The following is a 20,763-nucleotide window of genomic DNA, read 5'->3' as shown; positions in this document are numbered from 1 at the left end:
CCAAAGTGGCCATACTGTCTCATAAATACTCTTGTTTGCAGTTTTGAGAATTAAAGTTAATGTAATTAGGAAAAAGGTAAATAGCAGGGGTCCAAGTATTTAACCTTACAGTACAGTGATTCCTATTACATATGCATACAAAGGATGTTGGCCTAGCCAGTCAGAAAGGCCTGTTATCAAACTAGATCTCAAACTGTACACATAATATAGAGGTTAGACCATGCTGCCACAAATCATGTATCATTATTATGTGGTTCATAAAAGAAATGCTTTGGCTAAGCAGAAAAAAACAACATATCTTTAATCTTCCCTTCATTCACATTTATACAGATATCATTGAAAAGAACAGTACAGAAGATATTATAACATTTCGTAAAGTCATGCTGACAGGTACATGTCAAGTCATATGCTTTTAAATCATTCTCAGGTTGGTTGCCATTGATTTTTTTTCATGATTTTTGGTAGGATAGAGACAAAAAGTCTGGATTATAAAAATCAGTCTTGGTTTTGGGGCAGTCTTTAGACAGAAAAATTCCATTTACAAATGTTCAGATATCAGAAACTATATCAGATTGGAATGATATTGCTGAATATATGCCTTAAAAGCTAAGCAATAAGCATATTGCATGTATACATGAATTTTGGCCACAGAGCATTTATTTACCCGTTTTTTGTTAACAATGTACACATACAGTTATATAACCCTTTTCTACCACAACCTAAGCAGTGACACAATGCAAATTCAAAAAGAAAACTCATAAAGTTTAAAATGTAACATTATACATAAGTAAAAAGCGAGCTTTTTATTGTGCAGGGGTATAGCATTGGCAAGACTGCATTTATGCAGTGAATATTCATAGAAGAGCATGTGATGAAACAGTGAGCATGTGCAGTAAAATGGAGCAATATATATAATGCTTATGGGGGGGCTTCTTAAAGCAGCAGGTAAATGGTATGTAATAAAAAAACTTAATTGTCTTGTTTTATACTGAATGCCTTACAGTTCACAGTCAAGTATGCAAGACAAGACCCCTAAAAATATTAACATAGTTTCTTGCTGATCTAGACATTTTGGATTTTTTTTTCTAAAAGTGTAGTTTCTACTAGTGCATCAAGGCATAAAGTATCCTCCAAGTATGGCCCACTATTGCCCTAGACTGCAATTCTTAACTAGTATTTTTAACTCATTAGACATAGTCTTCAGAAAATGACATAATGTCATGTTCTTGATAGTCTAGGTGGTGGCAGTAGTGAAGAGGGCAGGATAAGTTTTATACACTTTGACTAAAGACAACTGAATATGAGCTTGTAAATACCAACCATTTGTTATGGGACACAGTTTGCCATGCTTGTTATAGGAAGAAAGGAATTTTCTTCTGGCAATCATATTTGTACTGTCTTACAGATTGCAAAGGCATTATTTTGGTTTTCATAGCACTAGTTTTACCTACAAATGCTGCCTAATTGTCATCATTGTTGCCTATTTTCACTGAACTTTTAAATAGGTATTTTATCCGGTTCAGTGTTAAGTATTATTTATAGGTTCATGGGAGATTTCTATGCTAACAGCTCAAGAGCCCTTACAAATCTAGCCAGTTTTACCCAGATTTTACCCAAGTTTATATTCTTAGGGGAGAGATAACAAGGGTCAGCAAGTGGGGTTTTAACAATTTTTACAGACTGCCTTTGTCCATAAGGGACACTGGTGCCACCCCAGGAGCAAATTTGTGATTTCCCATCCATTAATCCAGATTGTACTTGAAGATGGTCAGGGAAGTGTTTGGCTTCACATGAAAAAAAAATCCTGATTAAGTTAAATACTGAAAGGAAAATCTCTAAATATTAAACAGGTAACTATTTCACCAAGTTCTGTATGCCATCTAATGTCTCCTGCCTTTAATTGTGTCTGACCATGCGATTTATATATCCCTATTAGGGAACACCATGAACCATTGTACATACTTGTTTTTATTCTTTGTTGTAAATGTTGTTTTTATACTTTTTATATTTTATATTTTTAAATGTTATCTTTGTAATTTGTCTAATTGGAGTTTTTTTCCCCGGGCATCCGCTGAAAATGGACACATATCCAGTCGGACTATCCCGGTAAACAAATGTAAAATAAATAAATAATAAATAAATAAAAGAGGGGAAATCTCTGGGACTCTGCTTTAAACAGAATGTTAGTCTTCAAGAGTCCTCACAGTTTATACCAAATAACTTAAAGTGAATGTCTCAAATAAAAAACAGTTAAGACATGCTACAAAAATTATATGGTCAGATTAATTGAGTTGCAATTTGATGTAAGAAATGTTTTCTGGACAAGTCGTATGTCATGTAAATTTACATTCCATTCATGCACACACATTGCTGTGGTCCAAATTCTGCCCCATCATTGCAGATTCACTGAAATAACGGTGAACATTTAATTTATGTCTTGTACCTTATTTGTCTATTTGCATTGCTGACTACCTATGTATAATGTTAAGGCAATCTATACATGTACACATTAATAAGGTGAAGTTCAGTTTTTATAATCATCAATCACTGGGCAACTGTCCATTTGTAACCGAGAATAGCAGAAAGGAAATTAAGCAGGGTTGGGAGGGTGGCCTAATGGTTAAGGTGTTTGCCTTACAAACACAAGGTGCAGGGTTTGAGTCTCTCAAGGGATAATTGGCTAGGCTTAAAATGGCTCGCAAGGGCAGTTAGCCTAGTACTAATCTATGATCCTATGATCTATGATCCTAAGCATGCAGGGTACAAATTAAAAAATAAAACTACTGTAACTGTCCATAAAACTGTAGTACTAATCTGTGGTAAATAAACAAAAAAATGTTGTGACTTTTCTTAGCACATCAGTGCACTTGGAATGTATCATATCCAGATTAATAAAGATGTAGGGTCAGAAGTTGAAGCACTACAACTATTTAGCTAAACAGATGGTGGCTAGAGCAGGAACAGAAAAAAACATATATGTAACAATCAGCTCATAGTGCCTGCAGCGATATCTAAAATTGCTAAAATAACCACAGGATTCAATAAACTCTGTGTATGTTCCATGTAGAGCCTACATAGACTGTACTCATGTACATGGCTGCAGAGTGTTGTCGGTAGCATGCACTGCATATTCGTGATGCACACTGTACCTACGTGAGATTGTGCATTCGCCATGAAACTTCATAATACATAACAGATAACTATTCCTTGCAGTCATCAATGGTCCGCCCTCATCATGCATCACCAGAAAAGTATGCAGTCAATTCATCTATCCCAAATGACTATCTGAAATCCCCAAATCTTACCCATCTTGTGTCCTTTTATTTATTTATTTATTTACTTACTTTCAGTCTTCCCACATATTTGGGCGATGCGCCACCATGCTTGCAATGTCCATGATTATTGGGTTTGCTCAGCAGGACCAAACATGTATCAGACATGACTCAGACATCTAAAAATAGATACAGGATGCTTTCAGTCCATATCTCTGTACAATAGTGTGTGCCCACAAATCCACTAAGTGCAGATCATACCTTGGAGTTCAAATAAGTATTAAAACTACATTGATGATGTCACTACCCTTCTGGTAACCTGGATTAAGTGTTGGACTAAAGTGCAGTTGGTCCTGAGTTCTACTCCAGGGAATGCAGATTTTTTTATATGATGGTTTGACATTGCAGCATATCCAAACAAACTGGTACTGTAAGGAAATAACTGTGGAATTGTCTTGGTTGATGCTGTTTGCATGGTGCACAATCGTACGCACAAAACCTGGCAGTTCAGCTCGGGTGACAAAATCACTCCTCCTTCCTCTGCTCCCAGAGGGAACCCCAGGCATATCATCTTGGGCAGAATTACCTGAGGGTGCAGGTAGGGCAGGGGATGCAGGAGAGGTGCAGCCTGGCTGTAGACAGCAGTGCTGAGCCTTGGTCCTGTAGCCGGTGGAGGTAGTGTAGGTGTTCCAGGGGGAAATGTCCTACCCTGCCATGCTGTAGTAATATGAAATGAAAGAAAATTCAAAAAATGAAATAAACATAACACAAAATAATGTACACAATATTTACATAAAAATAATACAAAATAATTATGCAATGGAAAATATGATTAAAACATAGTATAATAATGATAAAATAAAAATAATGAAAAAAGAAGAGAAGGGGTGGGATGAGAGAAAAAAGAACATTATTAACTGCACAGATATTATACAAAGCTTTCTACCAATAATGTACTATATTATGTTACATTTTTACTTATAACAATAACGCATACTAATAAATACCTTTATTATATTGAATACTACCATATTGTTAACACACACACAATACTATAGATCAGATTGCATCCAGCTATCAGTCATACTTGCATATTTTGAACATATGCTTGTTGTATGTACAATATTTACATTTGACAGCAGGCCATCTGGGGCACAGGCATAGAGGTCTGCACTTACACTGCTATCATTATGAATACATAACAGTACTTAATGTTACTGTAGACAAGCTAAAACATTATTGTAAAGAGCTGAACTTAAATTTGGGGAGTGTGTTATCTGAACCGCAAGCAGTGACAATGTAACTGTGTACTTTTCCATTTGGAATACAGCATAAAGCCAGCACTCTTTCCTTTTACACTGTAGATGCAGGTTCACTGATATAATGATAACAATCTGCAGCATGCTCTTGGTGTCCCTCATGTATAGGTAATGATTTACATTGCAATATTCATGCAAACTGAAACATGTCCTATATAGTATGGAAGTGTAGCTTTCTAAACGGCCACCCCTATTCTACTCTGTAATACTGGACTGCTGTTTTACTAAACATACTAATGCATGCACAATATTGTGTTACAATAGACAAATGCATACTCAAAGTGATACATGTGTTTTGCATAATAAGCTGAATTTACTCCTAATGCTTAAATACCAGGACGGTTTTGAAGCATACATACCACTTGCATCTCTCATCCTTCTCAGTCTTTCCTCATAGGCTTGCACATTTAGCATTCTCTCCACATTAGCTGTGGGAAAATATAAACACATTAAGATCATTAATCAGAAACAGATCCAGCTGCTTTATCATTCAAGCAGTGCCTGTAAGTCATACTCACAAATCTGTTGAGTGCCATCAGTCCTACATTCATCCATCCAACATTCGACGGTATCCTTCTTCCTCATCCGGAGGTCTCAATAGTGATTTCTACATTGTTCGCCAGTGTGTGGGATACCGATATCAGTGGACAAATCTTGGGCCAAGCTATTCCGTGCATACAATTTGTAATCTGATCCATGATAGTGTCCTGCAATAGCCGGGGACCATAATCATTCACTAGGAGTCCAACAAACACTTTGGACTCCTGCACACCCCACCTTTGAGAATGAAATCTCAAAACTTCACCCTGAACACCAGCCGTCTGTAATGCGGAACTACAACAATATACAATATGTTTTCCTGCCATATTACAGTTATAACAGATACTAAGAATACAGAACGTTGTGATATGCAACATTTGAAAGTGGTGCACACTGCTTACCATTGCGCAAACACAGGCAACATGTTTGCGTGAATCTAAATACGCACAATATGTGAAATAATACAAATATTATTACAAAAACAGCACAACCGACAACAGGACTGTCTCATCCATCACAACAATAATTATTATATAGGAAATACTAGGTCAACTACTAAAATTTATCATATGAAGTGGGACACCATTACAAAGGACAGGATTTTGCAGTATTAGAACCCTGAACCTTAGCTATAACAGTCATAGTTGTTCCCACAACAAGAATGAAGATATAAATGTCTAGAATTCATTGCACTGCTAGCTATTACAGGGACACATTACAAAAAAAAAAAAAAAAAAAAAACAAGGCTTCAAGCCCAGGACCATCTGAACTTAAAAAGTGACACTTAAGTGCTTGCACCACAGGAGAAGTAACATAGTCTGTGGCTACATTTCCATTCATTGTAAGGTTCATACAGGCTCAGTATAAGAAAGTGTTATAATATATACATTCAAATTTGTTAATACACAGGAAATATGCCTACATAGGTGTGCAGTCCAGATCAACAAGCTATGTAGATGCAGAGGAATACATGGGTGCCTTAAAGCTGTTGTTCTCACATACACCACTGTAACAAGCAGTAGCAATCATTCAGTACACACGCAACTTCAACAGGGAATGCACATTTTGAAATAGTGTATGTTAAAAATACACGTAGTTAAATGTTCAGCTTGGAAAATACTTCACTTACTCCTTACACAGGCTGTTATGATTCTTGTTTTCAAATATACAATACTGTCCTAACATGCTGTGTTCCTTGGTCAGTCAGCAATCATCTAACCAGTACTGTGGTACCAAGCATATGTTAAAGCAATTGTATAGTATTGCCTTTAGAATGTTTAAGGATATTTAGTGGGAATATGTTATTCAGTCACCAAATAAGTAAAGCCATGTTGGCTAGCATGAACAACAAGCATAGACTGTTATTTTGTGGATGTGGCGCAAATGTATCCACCCCTATGTGAGCCTGTGAGATATCCCCCAGAGCACACCTGGTGAAGTTGGAAGATGGGGCACATATGGAGTTCATGTTAACTGGCAAGTTTGCCAGTACACTTGTGGCAGATGATACACATGCTTTTCAACATGACTTGGCAGTTTGAGTTTTACACCTCATGGTAGACCCTACCCTGTTCCCCATTTCTTGTTGTTATGTGTAAATGACTCTAATGTAAGGCACACATTAATGTAGAATAATGCAATACGTGATACAATTGTAGCATTCTTCTGAAAATGTACTCAGAACTAATGTTTACATTTGCCATATTGTAGCATACCACGCAGTGATGTTTGGAAGATCGTGGATGGTGATGCCTGTAACACACCAAGCATGCCACCTGCTAGTCTGTTAAATGTCCCAGTGACTAGGAATACATTTTAAACACATACCTTACGTTTCACTGGGATGGTTTCCTTCACTTGTCTCTGTCTGTGAGACAATGCTGAGAGAGTTCGCTCAATTCCTCCAGTGTCTATGTGCCCTGGAAACTTTTCACCTTCTCTGCGTATGGCTATTGTCAGTAGCAGCAGTGTCTTCTGCCTGTATTACAGATGGGTGTGTTCAACAAGCAGCAGGTAATAACAATCTATTTGTGCCTACTTTGTGTCTGTATTCCAGTATTTTCTCAATCCACAAAAAAAAAAAAAAAAAAAAAAAAAAAAGGAAATAGAGACACCATGAATACTTTTATACCTTTTGGACTAGTTCCATGGGGTTGGATGATTAGCATGTACTTCAGCTGTGTATGCTGTAATTAGCATCTCTGAAGCAGAGAGTAGGACACATGCAATCGATTACTGACGTACTCCATTATGAAACAAATCAGTAGCTAGGTAAACTGATGTGGATGAGAGTTAGTACATTATTGTAACTCAGATACACATTTTTTCAGATTCACTATATTTTGACAGAGGAATATTGCACTCCATCAGGTGTGTATTTATCTTATAACCTAAATAATGCATATGGTGGAATGTAATTAACAATAAATGCGAAGTAAGTCTGTATGCATTTGTTAGAAACATACTCATTACATGGCCTTGTTTACCAGCAATGTGAGATGTACACAGGCTGTAGAGCAGGCATAAAGTATAATGCTGTGTGCTAACTATGTACACATGTCTCATGAAAGGATACTTTGATAGTATTGTTAACATGTCACCATTGTTTGCTTAACAACATTGTTCCTGACCCTTGTATTTATTTTGTTTTGAGGAGTAGGGATAAAGATGAAGCCCTGCTATGGAACGCACTAGAGTAGACTGTTATGTCGGGTAAGGACATAGTTCATTATCTGTTAGAACACAATAAATAATATTTTGTACTTGTTACTCTGCTAGTTTTGTAACCACCCTTGTTATTTACTACACAATGTTGAATCTTTACAGTTTACTCCACTTTTGAGTATTGGGAGATTTACTTTGCTGCATTATCTGTACAACAATTTTTACTTATTTGATCCTTATATGTGTTATCATTGTTTTGTCTTTCAGTAAATATGTCCCCAAGAAGGAGACTGCCATTCTCCGAGGCCGAAAATTAGCTGATTATAGATGTGCTCAGACAACACCATGAGGTCCTGCTTTAAAAAGGGCAGGCAAGAATGGCTGAATGTGCAGAACTCTGGTATGACCTTTTGTGAAATATCAACAGGGTAGACAGACAGAGTCACATGTATAAGTAGATGCATCACAGTTACTGACATGATATCTGCAGCCAGGAGGCTTGCAGCTGAAATGGCATGATATCATTAGGTCATCAGTGGTGGGTCTGCAGCAGTGGACCCTCTCAGTACCACAGAAGAATTCCTGGAAAATATTGCCACTCAGGAAAGCTCCCAGCAGTCCAACAGCCAGTATGTCTTTGACGTGGGTGTCACTCCTGCTACTCAAGGGGAGCATCCAGGTAGGCTGCGTTAGATTATCAGTAGAACACGGTTGCAGTCATTCTGTAATACTATATATTTTTAATGTGTGGCAGGTTGCTTTTTTGGTGGGGTGTAATTATGATAGTTGCAGTGTTCAGGTCCTTTAACTGCTACAGAGGGATTCCTGGCTCACATCTCCACACAAGACAGCTCCCAGTAATCCTTGAGCCAATATGCTCTGAATGTGGTTCTGCCAGATATGCTTTGTTACATCATCATTAAGCTAGTACAGCACTCCGTCATAAGTGTATATAGTTGTGTCAAGCTGTGTGTGTATTGGTTTGGGGTATTTCAGATAGCTGCAGTTTTAGAATCATTTAAAGAATGCTAGCCAGATTCCTTATGGGCTATTTTAAGCCTAGCCAATTACCCCATGTGAGAATCAAACCCTATGCCTTGTTTTTGTAAGGTAAAAAAAAATCTCAACCATTATGCCACCCTCCCACAAACACATATAGATGAGTAAATGTATTAACCCTTGTTGTACAGTTAAATGTGTGGTGATGTTGCCATTATGTCTTCCTTTAATTTCCCAGGACCATCAGGGATGCAATGTGCAAGGACTGCAGTAGTTAGTAAGTGCAGTAAGTTTTTGCCTGCACTGCGTGTATATATCAGGGGCATCTCATGCTATTGGGCTGCAGGACTGCAGCCCCCCAGCTGTAGAAAAGAAAGGAAAGAAAAGTAAGAAAAGCTGTAAAAATAAGAAAATCTGTAAATAAACGAACGCGACGAATCCTGCAACTTCACGCATGCGCACTCACAGCATTTCCAATATCCAGACTGCTGGTGAACCAGTCTGGAGCATGCACACAGAATCCAGATTGCTGGTGAGCAGTCCAGATAAGGAAGACAGCAGTTAACAGTGGAAATCCCAGTAGTCTGTGCAGTTTTAACTGCATAGACTGGAATGGGATTGGACTGTAATGTCTGCAGGCTGGAAGGGAATTGGACTAGCAGCTTTCTTTCATGGGAAGGGGGAGGACTTTCTCGCGGGCTTTTTACAGCAATGTAGGAACTTGGAAATGCTGTGCAACAGACGTGGAAGGAAAGGAAACTGGGCTTCAATGGAGAGGTAGCTAGGGTGTGTGTTTGTGTGTCTGTGTGTGTATGTTTGTGTGTGTGTGTGTGTGTGTGTGTGTGTGTGTGTGTGTGTGTGTGTATATGTTTGTGTGTGTGTGTGTGTGTGTGTGTGTGTGTGTGTGTGTGTGTGTGTGTGTGTGTGTGTGTGTGTGTGTATACGTGTGTGCATTTGTGTTGGCAGGTGGGGCTGGGATAGGCAAATGAAATACAAAACTTTATTAACAGTTTTGTTTCTCCAGTCTGTATTATTTAGAAATTAATTTTAATCTGTATTGTTTAGTGAATTTGAAAAAGGGACAGTAATATATTATCTTTTGTAAAATTATTTTCAACTGTTCCTCTGTGTGACAATTAATAGCTATTACTTTAATATATTCTTCTAGGATGAGGTGGCTGGAAGACCACATTTCAGGCTTGTAAGTGATAAGGCTGGAAACTACTCTTTCCCATGGGAACATTAAATAACCTAGGATATTATAAAGTAAAAAGCTTAAAGTATCTGTAGCTGCATGCTTCCAGGTGTTTAATCCTATGTGAGTGATGGTGCCAGGTGAGTAGCAGCTCAGTAATATTGAGTAAGGAGCTGAGGGGCACTATCTGAGAAAGGGTGGGGAGCTCTGACTCAGAGTAAACCAGATTTTCCAATACAGTGAAGAGTTTGAAAACAGATCACTTTTTTCATTAAAACATCTGAACAGAGCACTATAAAGATAGGGCAAGGTAAGAACTGCACAATAACAACGTCACTGCTTCTTTAGCTAGGGAATGTGAGTTTTTCTTATAAAACAATGGCTTTGAATTGCTACTGTAATATACCTGTTGAATATGATATTATGTTATCTCCTTACTGTATGCATAATCTTATTTCCTGTAAAAATATCCTTTGGCATGTGCTTGTACTGTCATTGTACACAATCCATGTATTTAGAGTCATTGTCAGTTCGTGTAATTTAAATTGTTTTATTCTATTTCTAGGTCATCACTGTGTGTGTGTGTGTGTGTGTGTGTGTGTGTGTGTGTGTGTGTGTGTGTGTGTGTGTGTGCGTGCAAAATGCCCCAGTTAAATATACCTGTTGGCTAGAGAGAGACTCAAACCCTGTACCCTTGGGAGCAAGAGCTTGCATTCCCTACCCACCACCACTTGTAAAATTTTTGCCTCGTATTTTTGTTCTTGTGGATTTTGAATTCACTAAATAATGGCAGGCATTTGAATTTCATGCTTCATATTCTTCAGAAGGTACATGGTAACACAAAACCTTTTATTCTAGTAATTTTCTGTTTATAAGATCAGTATTTGAAATTTGTCCCTATTTTGTGTGCTGTATTCCCCTTGGCTTTGTCCAGGTTTTTTGTGCTAAGAGGTTGAGAGCTATGGTGAGAACTGAATTCACTGAATATGTTTGGGAGCTATATTCCCCCATTATTGGCCTTTTCTAGGTGCTAAGAGGTTGAGAGCTATGGTGAGAACTGAATTTAAGTTTCAGTCTTCTCATCATTCACAAAACAGGTTATTTGGCATGGTGGTATGTTGCTGTTACTATAGTATATAGGGTCCAGGGTTCAAGACTTGGCAGTGAATTGCATGGAGATAACACAGCATTTTATTCTAGCAACTTTCCAAGATTATACAAGCAATGTTTAAAATGTGTCCCTAATTTTTGGGCTTTTGTACACCCCCCAATAAATTTTGGCTTTTTCCAGATTTTTTGTGCTTCAAAGTTAAATGATACAGTTGAGTGTTGAGTGGATTTTACAAGGAGCTGGGAGCTTGAAGAGAAGTTTAATGCTGCTTATGCAGAGTCTGCTTGCATTATTAATAACACAACAGGTAGTGTACTTGCTTTTGATGCAGAAGGCTGTGGGTTCTGCTCCCACAGTATATAGATATATTGCTGATACTATACTGTGTTGTACTTTTAAAGGGGGTGGATGCTGCAGTCCTGAGAATGTCCTCTTTGGCAGAGATACCTAGTAATGATGAACCTGTTATCTGTTTGCCATCCATTCCCCTATTGCAATATTACTAGCTTATCATTCTTTTAAGGTAACATAGGCAATTTATTCTTCAACGGCAATGGGCACTTTATTTGTAGATGAAACAATGAAATATAAAGTTGTTTGCTAGCAGCAACATCTTCATTAGTCATAGATCTCTTTAATATGGAATTATTTAGATGAATGACTTTTACTTCTGCAGAGATTGTGCATATTTGCTGATACTGGTGGACTGCAGAGGTCTGACTAGACTTTTATGATGGAAATGTTCTGAACTGGGCAGTTTTGTCATTATCATCATCATTTGTCATTATTGGTGCATGCATTTTGTTTCATTGTTTATTGGAAAAATGTTCAAAACAATACATTTAAAATGCCCTCTAACAGCTGTACTGTATTATACAAGGTATATAATTTAATACTCTCAGGATGGTGTATGAAGGAACACATGTATGTTTCCTGTGCAAGGAGCCTATGATTTGAAAACACCCAAAGTTAATCTTTATCTGCCACTGGCCAGATGTATTTTCTTTGAATGTAGGTTTCAGTGCTGTTTTAATGAATGTGAGTTTCAAGGGCAGAGAAGTTTTAATGCTAAGTCTATTTTCATTGTGAGACTCCATTGCTTTGTTTATCAGATGCAAATTAGTGTTTGTGCTGTAAAATGTAATATAAAACTTTTAAATAAAATCCAAATCATTGTAGAAGTAAAGCAGTATGCACATTACAGTGTTTATGGTAAATGGGGTGAAATAGCCAAGTAATGGGACATTGGAATAGCTGCAGGGGGGAGGCCCCATTCAACCATGATTTTGTGAGGGGGGAAGGGCAGCAAACTCAGACAGCCCCAGCTGAACTATACCTCTTAACTGTCCAGATTTTTGGAGCATGAATATATTTTTGCTTCTTATTTTTGGTTTGTTCCTCATAAAATGTGTGGCTTTCTGGCAAATCATTTAGGAAAAAAGTCACTAAATAATAACAGACATTAAGTTTTAGGCTTCATACTCTTCAGAAAGTGCATACTAAAGCAAGACCTGTTGTTCTGTCAACTGGCTAAGTTTATACAACAGCAATTTTTAGCACTGTTTGTATGTTCCCCCAATATATTTGACCTTTTCCAGATTTCCTGCTTTAAGAGGATGAGAGGTACGCACAAATAAATCACTTTATAGAATTAGGATATCCAAACCTCTCAACTGTCCCCGATTTTGGCTCAAAATGTTGCTCTCCCTCTAATAATCCCTCTGCAAAATGGCAAATTTGGAAGAAAACACGGAGAGTTTACAATTAATAAATAATTGTAATGATCAGCGTTATAGATTACTTTTAATTTCAGAAATACATATAGATTCACTTATTTTTGTCAGCTGCTCAAGTTAACAGTACTAATATTTAAAAAGTGTTCCTTCTTTGACAGGTTCCCAGCTGTATTGTGTGGCTATTTTATAATTTTGCATCACATTTTTGGTCCATTTTTCATAAAATTGTGTTTTTCTGGCAAATTAGTGGCAAATCATTAAAGTCTGAAGTTAGAAAATAATGACAGATATTTGAGTTTCAGATTTTATATCCTTCAGAAAATTCATACTAATGCAAGACTTACTATTCTATTATCTTTTTAAGTTTATAAGAGCGATATTTAAAAATTGTCCTTATTTTGCACCTTTGTCTCATTTCTGTTTATGGCTTTGTCCAGATTTCTTGCTCTGAGGCTGAGAGGTATGACAAATGTGTCAGGGCCATCACCGTTGGCCAGAGACATTTCAAATTGTGACATACTTGTTGCAACCCACTTCCCCACATAATAACTGGATGTGTCCAAGCAAGGCAAGGAGCAGTTATGCAGTGTAAGGATGCAGAGTATCCCCCCCATCCAAGGTAGACACAAGTACTACAGTGGCTTTTCATCTGTCCTTGATTTTGCAGAATGTTCTGGTTTTCTGTCATATTTTTATACTGTTGATTTATGCTTCTTCTTATTCAGAAAAAGCATGCCATTGCAATGCCTGTTGCTCTGTGTTTAAGTAGAAATGCTTTAATGACCATCAGGTAAGCTTGTCTGAGACTGTAAGATGCAAGTAAGCTTTAATGAGCATACTGTTAAAGAATTACTAACATTGAAAGCCTTTCTGTTGTTGCCATGCAGAGAATATTTACATAACTAGATAACGTATAAGCCTTAGGAATTGAAATGCATGACAGTATTTGTAATAAAGGACATGATTACAGCATTTTCAGAAGCACATTACAGTTGTTGAAGTCTTGCAGTCATTTTTGCAAGCTTTACCCGTAAACTAAACAGAATGCCAATCTATCATGTGTGGTCCATAACCTGTGCAGTAATCCTTTAAGCAATTTATCTTGATCTTGTTTCTTATTTGCTGATCATTTTTTACTTTGATCATGTTTTCCCCATGAAACAAGTATATTGTTGTCAGGCAGCAGGTTTTTTTTTGGATAAGAAACATTTTTACAAGTGGGGGTATCACAGAGATTGTTACTTTCAGTATGTTACTTGGTACTTTTATAAAGTGGAATATAAATTATAATTAAAACTGCAGTGCAAGGAGAACTGGTTTGAGTTGAGTGCTGCTTGTTTTTTATACTTGATTTTGACTGGCATTCCAGTAATGTATTTAAAAAGTAATTTATTTTTTCATGCCTTGCAGCTTTTTTGTTTCCATCTAGATATTAAGTAAGCTGTTATGTAGCCAATGCATTTAAATATTTTTTTTCTTCTACAATTCATTTTGTCTTGATTCGACTGTATAATGACGGTTTGGCAATGGTACCCAGAGCAGCATATTTAATTAAAGTCCCAGTTTTTGTGGTTTTAGCATAGCTCCACCCCATTCTAGTTGGCCCCACCCATTCAGCTGTCTCCTGCAGCCCCCCCCCCTTTGATTTGAAGTCACCAGCTACCACTGGTGTATATATATATATATATATATATATATATATATATATATATATATATATGTATGTATATATGTATATGGTCCCTTATATCTGCTATACTGTCCTCTCAAGCCTGCTGTATGTTTTTCAGTACTGTTTGTATACCTGTCCACTGCACAGATATTTATTGAATGTCTAGGTTTAGTAATCATCTTTTGAGCCTGTATTTAAGATCATAGCAAATGACTGGCAGATTACTGACAAATCATTAATGATTGCAAACATTAAATAATATGACACAGATCTCGCATTCAAACTGCATACCCTTTCAATATGTCATGGTAAAGCAAAACCTGTTATTCCATCAACTGTATAGGTTTGTAGGAGAATATTATGTCACATTTGTCCATATTCTTTAGTCATTGTATAACCACTATTTATGGCTTCGTCCACACTTATTACTGTAAGTGGTTGTTAGGTTTAAATGTTTGTAATAGTGGCAGCAGTGTAAATAGCAGCTTAGACGTGCAGGTATTAATGTCACCTTGTTCTTATTTTTATCACAGGTGAACATGGAAGTAGTCCTGTGTCCCCTGCGCCACCTGATGCCAGTGTCTCATCAGAGTCTGTTGATGATTATGGAAAAAGTGAGGCACAGTCGGGGGTTGCAGAAGCTGAATCTAACACAGAAGTTGACATCCAGCATCCACACTCAGGATCCCCAGACACAGCCAGTATGCCTACGCATACTCAGTCAACTGAGGCCACAGATATTGGACAGCTGGAGGGTGAGGACATAGACCTGGGAAGTGTGCCTACCATGGCTTCAGTGCCTGTTGACACTGTCCATAGCCAAACTGTTGGTGAGGTGACACACAGGAAGAGTGATCAGTGTGCTTGTCAGAGGCCTGCTGTCCCTCCACCACCTGGTGCAGGTGTCTCTTCACATGTCACATGATGTATGTTTACAGCCATAATGGAGGCAAAGGCACATTCATAACATCACTGCAGAAGAATGCTCAGGGTTCTAGATGCAGCACATTCTGACATCCGTGATGCACTGGATCAGTTCAATGACACGCATGAACAGGATGTGTCCAGGAGGGAGCACAAAGCATCTGTCATAGAATCCACATTGTCTGTGCTGGAACATCTGCTGGGAAGGGAACGTCAATCTCATGAGCATAGGTCAGCAACTACATCTGCTGAGAGCCAGTGGGGGCATGCAAAGTCAACCTCCCATAGTGGCAAAGCATCCAGAAAATTCCACTTAAATAAATCTTATAGATGAATGGTTAACTAGTGGTATATGTACTAGGTACTAGTTATAGCATAAAGTATTACTGGTGATTATTATAATTATTATTTTAACCTTTTTAACCACATGTCCTCTTAGCTTGTTTAAGCAAATTCAGTGCATATGCACCACCTTTAAATGAAAGGTGATACAAGTGCTTACTTTTCTTTAAGTGCTTACTGCGGGTTAAGGGACAGATTTGATAAGGGATGTTTGGGGTGCCAGAACTGGCTTGTTAGTAACTGAGCGATATAAGGGGTTAAATGTACACCTCATTACCCTGGTTCCTTAATCTGCTGTAATACTCAGTGTCATATTCTAAAGTATACCTACCTTCACAGCTTTCTGAAAGATTATCATATCCAGATTTGCAAGTGCAGTAATAACTTCCAATTGCGTTGTGACACAGTGCATTGGTAGAGCATGTATTATTCTTTGTGCATTCATCATAATCTGAAATGACAGTAAACACAAAAACATAATAGTTATTCTTTACAATGCAATAATTACTCACTACTGAAAGACCCTTTCTTTCCATGTTTTTTTCCTCATGACATTTCTCAGTATGATTATAATCAGGTCAGATTTCAATACTGTGCCATGGGTATGAAAATGTGGCAATGAAAAATAGTTAAATGTAAGCGTAGTGCATTGTGTTTTGACTCTAGACTCATGTTCTTGTCCACCATATCCATAAATGTGCATTGTCATGTACCTGGGATATGTATCATGGAATAGGTACATAAAAAGAACTGTAGCAAGATTCATTAACCTAGGACATGTGGGTATAAATGTCAAATCTCTGATGTGCTCCTCAGAAGAAAGTATTTCAGTATTGTTATTTCAAATATTTTGTCATTTTTACCTCTCATAAGTTAAGTTATTCGTGCTTTACATCTCTCTCTCTCTCTCTGTGTATATATATATATATATATATATATATATATATATATATATATATATATATATATATATATATATATATATATATATATATATAATATTTTCAGTTTGTAACACAGAGGGAAAATGCTCCAGCACAAAAAAAAAAACCTTCCATTTTGAAATACAGTAATGTGCCAACATGTTTATCACACAATAGATGTCTGTGCCTACCAAGTATGTATAGTACATGTAGCACAATATAGTATAGTGTTTTATCCACCCTACATCTTAACTGAAATGATAGTGTAAACAGTAAATGTTGCTACTGTAGAGTATATTACATGTCACAGGGGGCTTGGAAATCACTGGTGGGATAAAAGCTGAAGTTAACAATTCTATAACTTGTTTATCAGATACACATTACTACAATCCCCGGAGCATTATGTAACATGCATCCAAAAAATGTGTAGTGGAACCTAGATTAAATCCAAAGTAAGTTATGTAGCAAGAAGATATCCAGAGGCCGAAGAATATAAAACTCTTTATTAAAACTAAAATGGTAAGTACTTTTGCGGTCATCTGCTTCTTCAGACCATACTACAAACAAAAGGATACAAGCCTTAAATACAGCACTTAAACCAATCACTGATAAAACCAATTAAATAATTAGTGTAGTAAGCTTTTCTTCTTCAGTGCTGGTTTTAAAGAAACAGCACTGTTTAAACCAGGGGACATGTTAGCTCTAAAGTCAATAATCCATCTTAGTTCTCTATATTCAGTGTTGTTTGTCAGATCACCCTCCCTTGCACTTGCATAAACAATTTGTAAAACCAGAAACTTAAAACAATGTGAATCACCTGCTTCTTGTACATGTTTAGCGAATGCATTAGCCAATTTTAAATTACGAATGTCATTTAAATGTTCCATCACCCTTTCTTTTAAAGTTCTGTTACTCTTTTCAATACAGAAACAGTCACAGAGTAGCATTTTGCCAGGTAGACAATATTCGTGGTTAGACAATCAGGATAAAAAGAAAATTCCAGTTGACACAGTGTTCTGGGGTGCATTATAACACTTGAAGACCATACATATTTGCAAATTCTACAAGATCTACATGCAATGTGCCCTTACGTTCTGAAACAGGAAAAGTGACCTGTGTTTGTCTATAATATAATCTGCATTTCATGGACTTGCTATTCTTGAAAGTGAAGTGGGGTTGTGTGCCTACTTCCTTATACAACTTTGGGTCCGTCGGTAGGATGGGCCAATTTCTTTTCACAATGTCGCATATCCTACTTACATCACTAGAGTAGGTGAGGGTAACCCTGCTAGTATTTTCCAGTCGATTTTATTGACCTTTAGTTGTTAACTGTTCTCGCCTTTCTGAAAAATAACACAACCTTATTTTTCAGTAAGGCGAGAACAGTTAACAACTAAAGGTCAAGAAAATCAGAACATAAGGGCACATTTACATATAGATCTTGTAGAATTTGCAAATATGTATGGTCATCAAGTGTTATAATGCACCCCAGAACACTGTGTCAACTGGAATTTTCTTTTTATACTGATTGTCTGACTAAGAATATTGTCTACCTGGCAAAATGCTGCTCCTGTGACTGTTTCTATATTGGAAGGAGTAACAGAACATTAAAAGTAAGAGTGATGGAATGTTTAAATGACATTCATAATTTAAAATTGACTAATGCATTAGCTAAACATGTACAAGAAGCAGGTGATTCCCATTGTTTTAAGTTTCTGGTTTTACAAATTGTTTATGCAAGTGCAAGGGAGGGTGATCTGACAAACAACACTGAATACGCAGAATTAAGATGGATTATTGACTTTAGCGCTAACATGCACCCTGGTTTAAACAGTACTGTTTCTTTAAAACCAGCACTGAAGAAGAAAAGCTTACTACACTACTATTTAATTGGTTTTATCAGTGATTGGTTTAAGTGCTGTATTTAAGGCTTGTATCATTTTGTTTGTAGTATGGTCTGAAGAAGCGGATGACCACAAAAGCGGTTACCATTTTTTGTTTTAATAAAGAGTTTTGTATTCTTCAGCCTCTGGATATCTTCTTGCATTATGTAACATGTTTACAGGGATAATGCATGGTGTCTAATATGCTGCTCTGGTCCATAGCTATCCTACTAGCTATCAGTGCCACACCTAGATGTGAATCAGAGACAGTGTCACAAACACAGGTTCTCTCTATCCGCTATTATAGCAGGATGATGCTCAGAAAGTGTTAGCATTTCTTGTCTTGATAGCACAGGATGTCTATCTTGTATATAATACAGATTAAGAAATGCATGGGCTCCTACAGATGGGTCCTCTGTAATATCCCTTTTTGGGGTGCTCATTAAGGCCAGTCACTCCGTACCACATGGCACTGACAGGTAATTCACATATATGCTATACTCTACAGTTTATTTATTTGTGTATTAAGGATAATAGTGAGGGCACTGATTTGCATACCTGCACAGTATCTGGTTGCATGCAGGTTCACAGAGAGCAATAGTTGAAATCTGTCCCTATTTTTGGGCCTTTGTCCCACTTTCTTTGTCCTGATTTCTTGCTCTCAGAGTTTGAGAGGTATGCTCACAGCTTTTTATATGAGTGATGGTACTGCACACAAGTCCCATCAGTAACTGCTAATTACATCCCTAATAGCTTGCATGCGGGGCAACTGCCCCCTTGTCCCTGTCCTGGTTAAGACTCTGGTTTGAATCATGTGCCAAGCTTGTCTATTTTTTTATTTCATATTTTGCCCATGCACCAGCTGACCATCAAGTCTCCCTGTAAGGATTCAAACCCCTTCATTTCTTCAAGTACCATGAAGGTGAGTATTGTCCAGAGGGACCATCATTCATGAATCTGTGAAAGCTGCTCTGTCCTTGCCAGCACCCCAGCTATGAGGACATTTTTGTTTTATAACCCCTCTCCTTGTGGTGATTTATGCACTTGCATGCATACTCCCCTACGTGTACCAACAAGGGTTGCTATCATGGACTTGGTCGGTCAAGTTTATGTCTTCTTTTCACCAGTTCAGCATATCATGATGAGCCTCCACTCTCCAACTGATATTCTATCATCACAGCTGTGGTGCATACAGTTATTTAACATGTATATGTAAGTGCGACAGGATTTACAGGCTGCCTCCGTTCATTAAAGACAAACATGCTAGACCTGGGGTGTACTTCCAATTTCCCATCCACTGGTCTTTATGAATAAGGTTATGGATGAGATCTGCATAACATGGATGGGAAGCCTGTTTCGGAGAAGGGAAATTCTCTGTGACACACACCTGTCCCTCCAATGTGTCCTATTTATGCTGCAGGCAAAGTTTACATCTGAAGAGTGAGTGATTCTAATGCTATTCATTTTGCAGATGTGCAAAAGGTCCATCAGAGTGGGATCCAAGATGCCTTGTATGCCAGGCATAGATCACCTCTCAACAGTTAATAGGGTATAGAGTATAGAGATAGGGATTTGAGGCAATCTTCATAGGATATGATGTTTATGCCCTGTATTTTATTTTGGAGAAAGAAAACTCTGTTTCAGTTGGAGGTGTTGCATGTGCCTTGTCAGGTACATACTAAAGGCAGCATTTTATTCAATGATGGGACTGATTAGTGCCAAGTACAATGGAATGATTGCATCCTTGGACCAACTCCCCATGCCCTTGCTAATAAGTAGAGCAATGTAGAATGCTTTACTTACTACCTTAAACATATGTTAGTTAAAAGTCAGGTTACTATCTACATATGTACACAATTCGCCAATTACTTGTTCAGCTCTCTGGGGTGTATTGATGATGTAATTTCCAAGGGTGGCTGACTTCCCACAGGGTACTTTTATGCATTTCTTGGCGATACATTTTATGTTAGGAACCAGTCATTTATCTGTCTTTCTTGTAGGATGTTAGTGCCTTGCGGATTCTATGACTGCTCCTAGTTTGCAATCATCTGCAAATCTGGTCAGTCTGAGGCCCTTGACATGGGTCTTAAGTTTCAAGATGCAGATGCCAAAAATGCAGCGGATTGAGTACAGACCACTGTGGGACTCCACTAGTGACTAGCCTCTTTGAGGAGGTAGTGTCT

At 37.5% G+C, this 20,763-nt stretch overlaps 1 protein-coding gene across 1 annotated transcript in view; it reads right to left on the bottom strand.

Annotated features, from left to right (window-relative positions):
• LOC122810701 (adhesion G protein-coupled receptor E1-like) overlaps nucleotides 1-20,763 on the bottom strand; it is a 497,749-nt gene that overhangs the window by 87,463 nt on the left and 389,523 nt on the right. The window contains exon 7 of the mRNA XM_044082266.1: nucleotides 16,106-16,225. Coding sequence (XP_043938201.1) covers nucleotides 16,106-16,225 — 120 coding nt within the window. The remainder of the gene's footprint in view (nucleotides 1-16,105; nucleotides 16,226-20,763) is intronic.

This window comes from Protopterus annectens, chromosome 9.part0, assembly GCF_019279795.1.
Source record: "Protopterus annectens isolate FY-2018-M chromosome 9.part0, PAN1.0, whole genome shotgun sequence".
In the NCBI taxonomy this organism is placed as follows: Eukaryota; Metazoa; Chordata; order Ceratodontiformes; family Protopteridae; genus Protopterus; species Protopterus annectens.
Note: the sequence above shows the minus strand (reverse complement) of the source record. Positions and strands in the feature narration are given on the sequence as shown.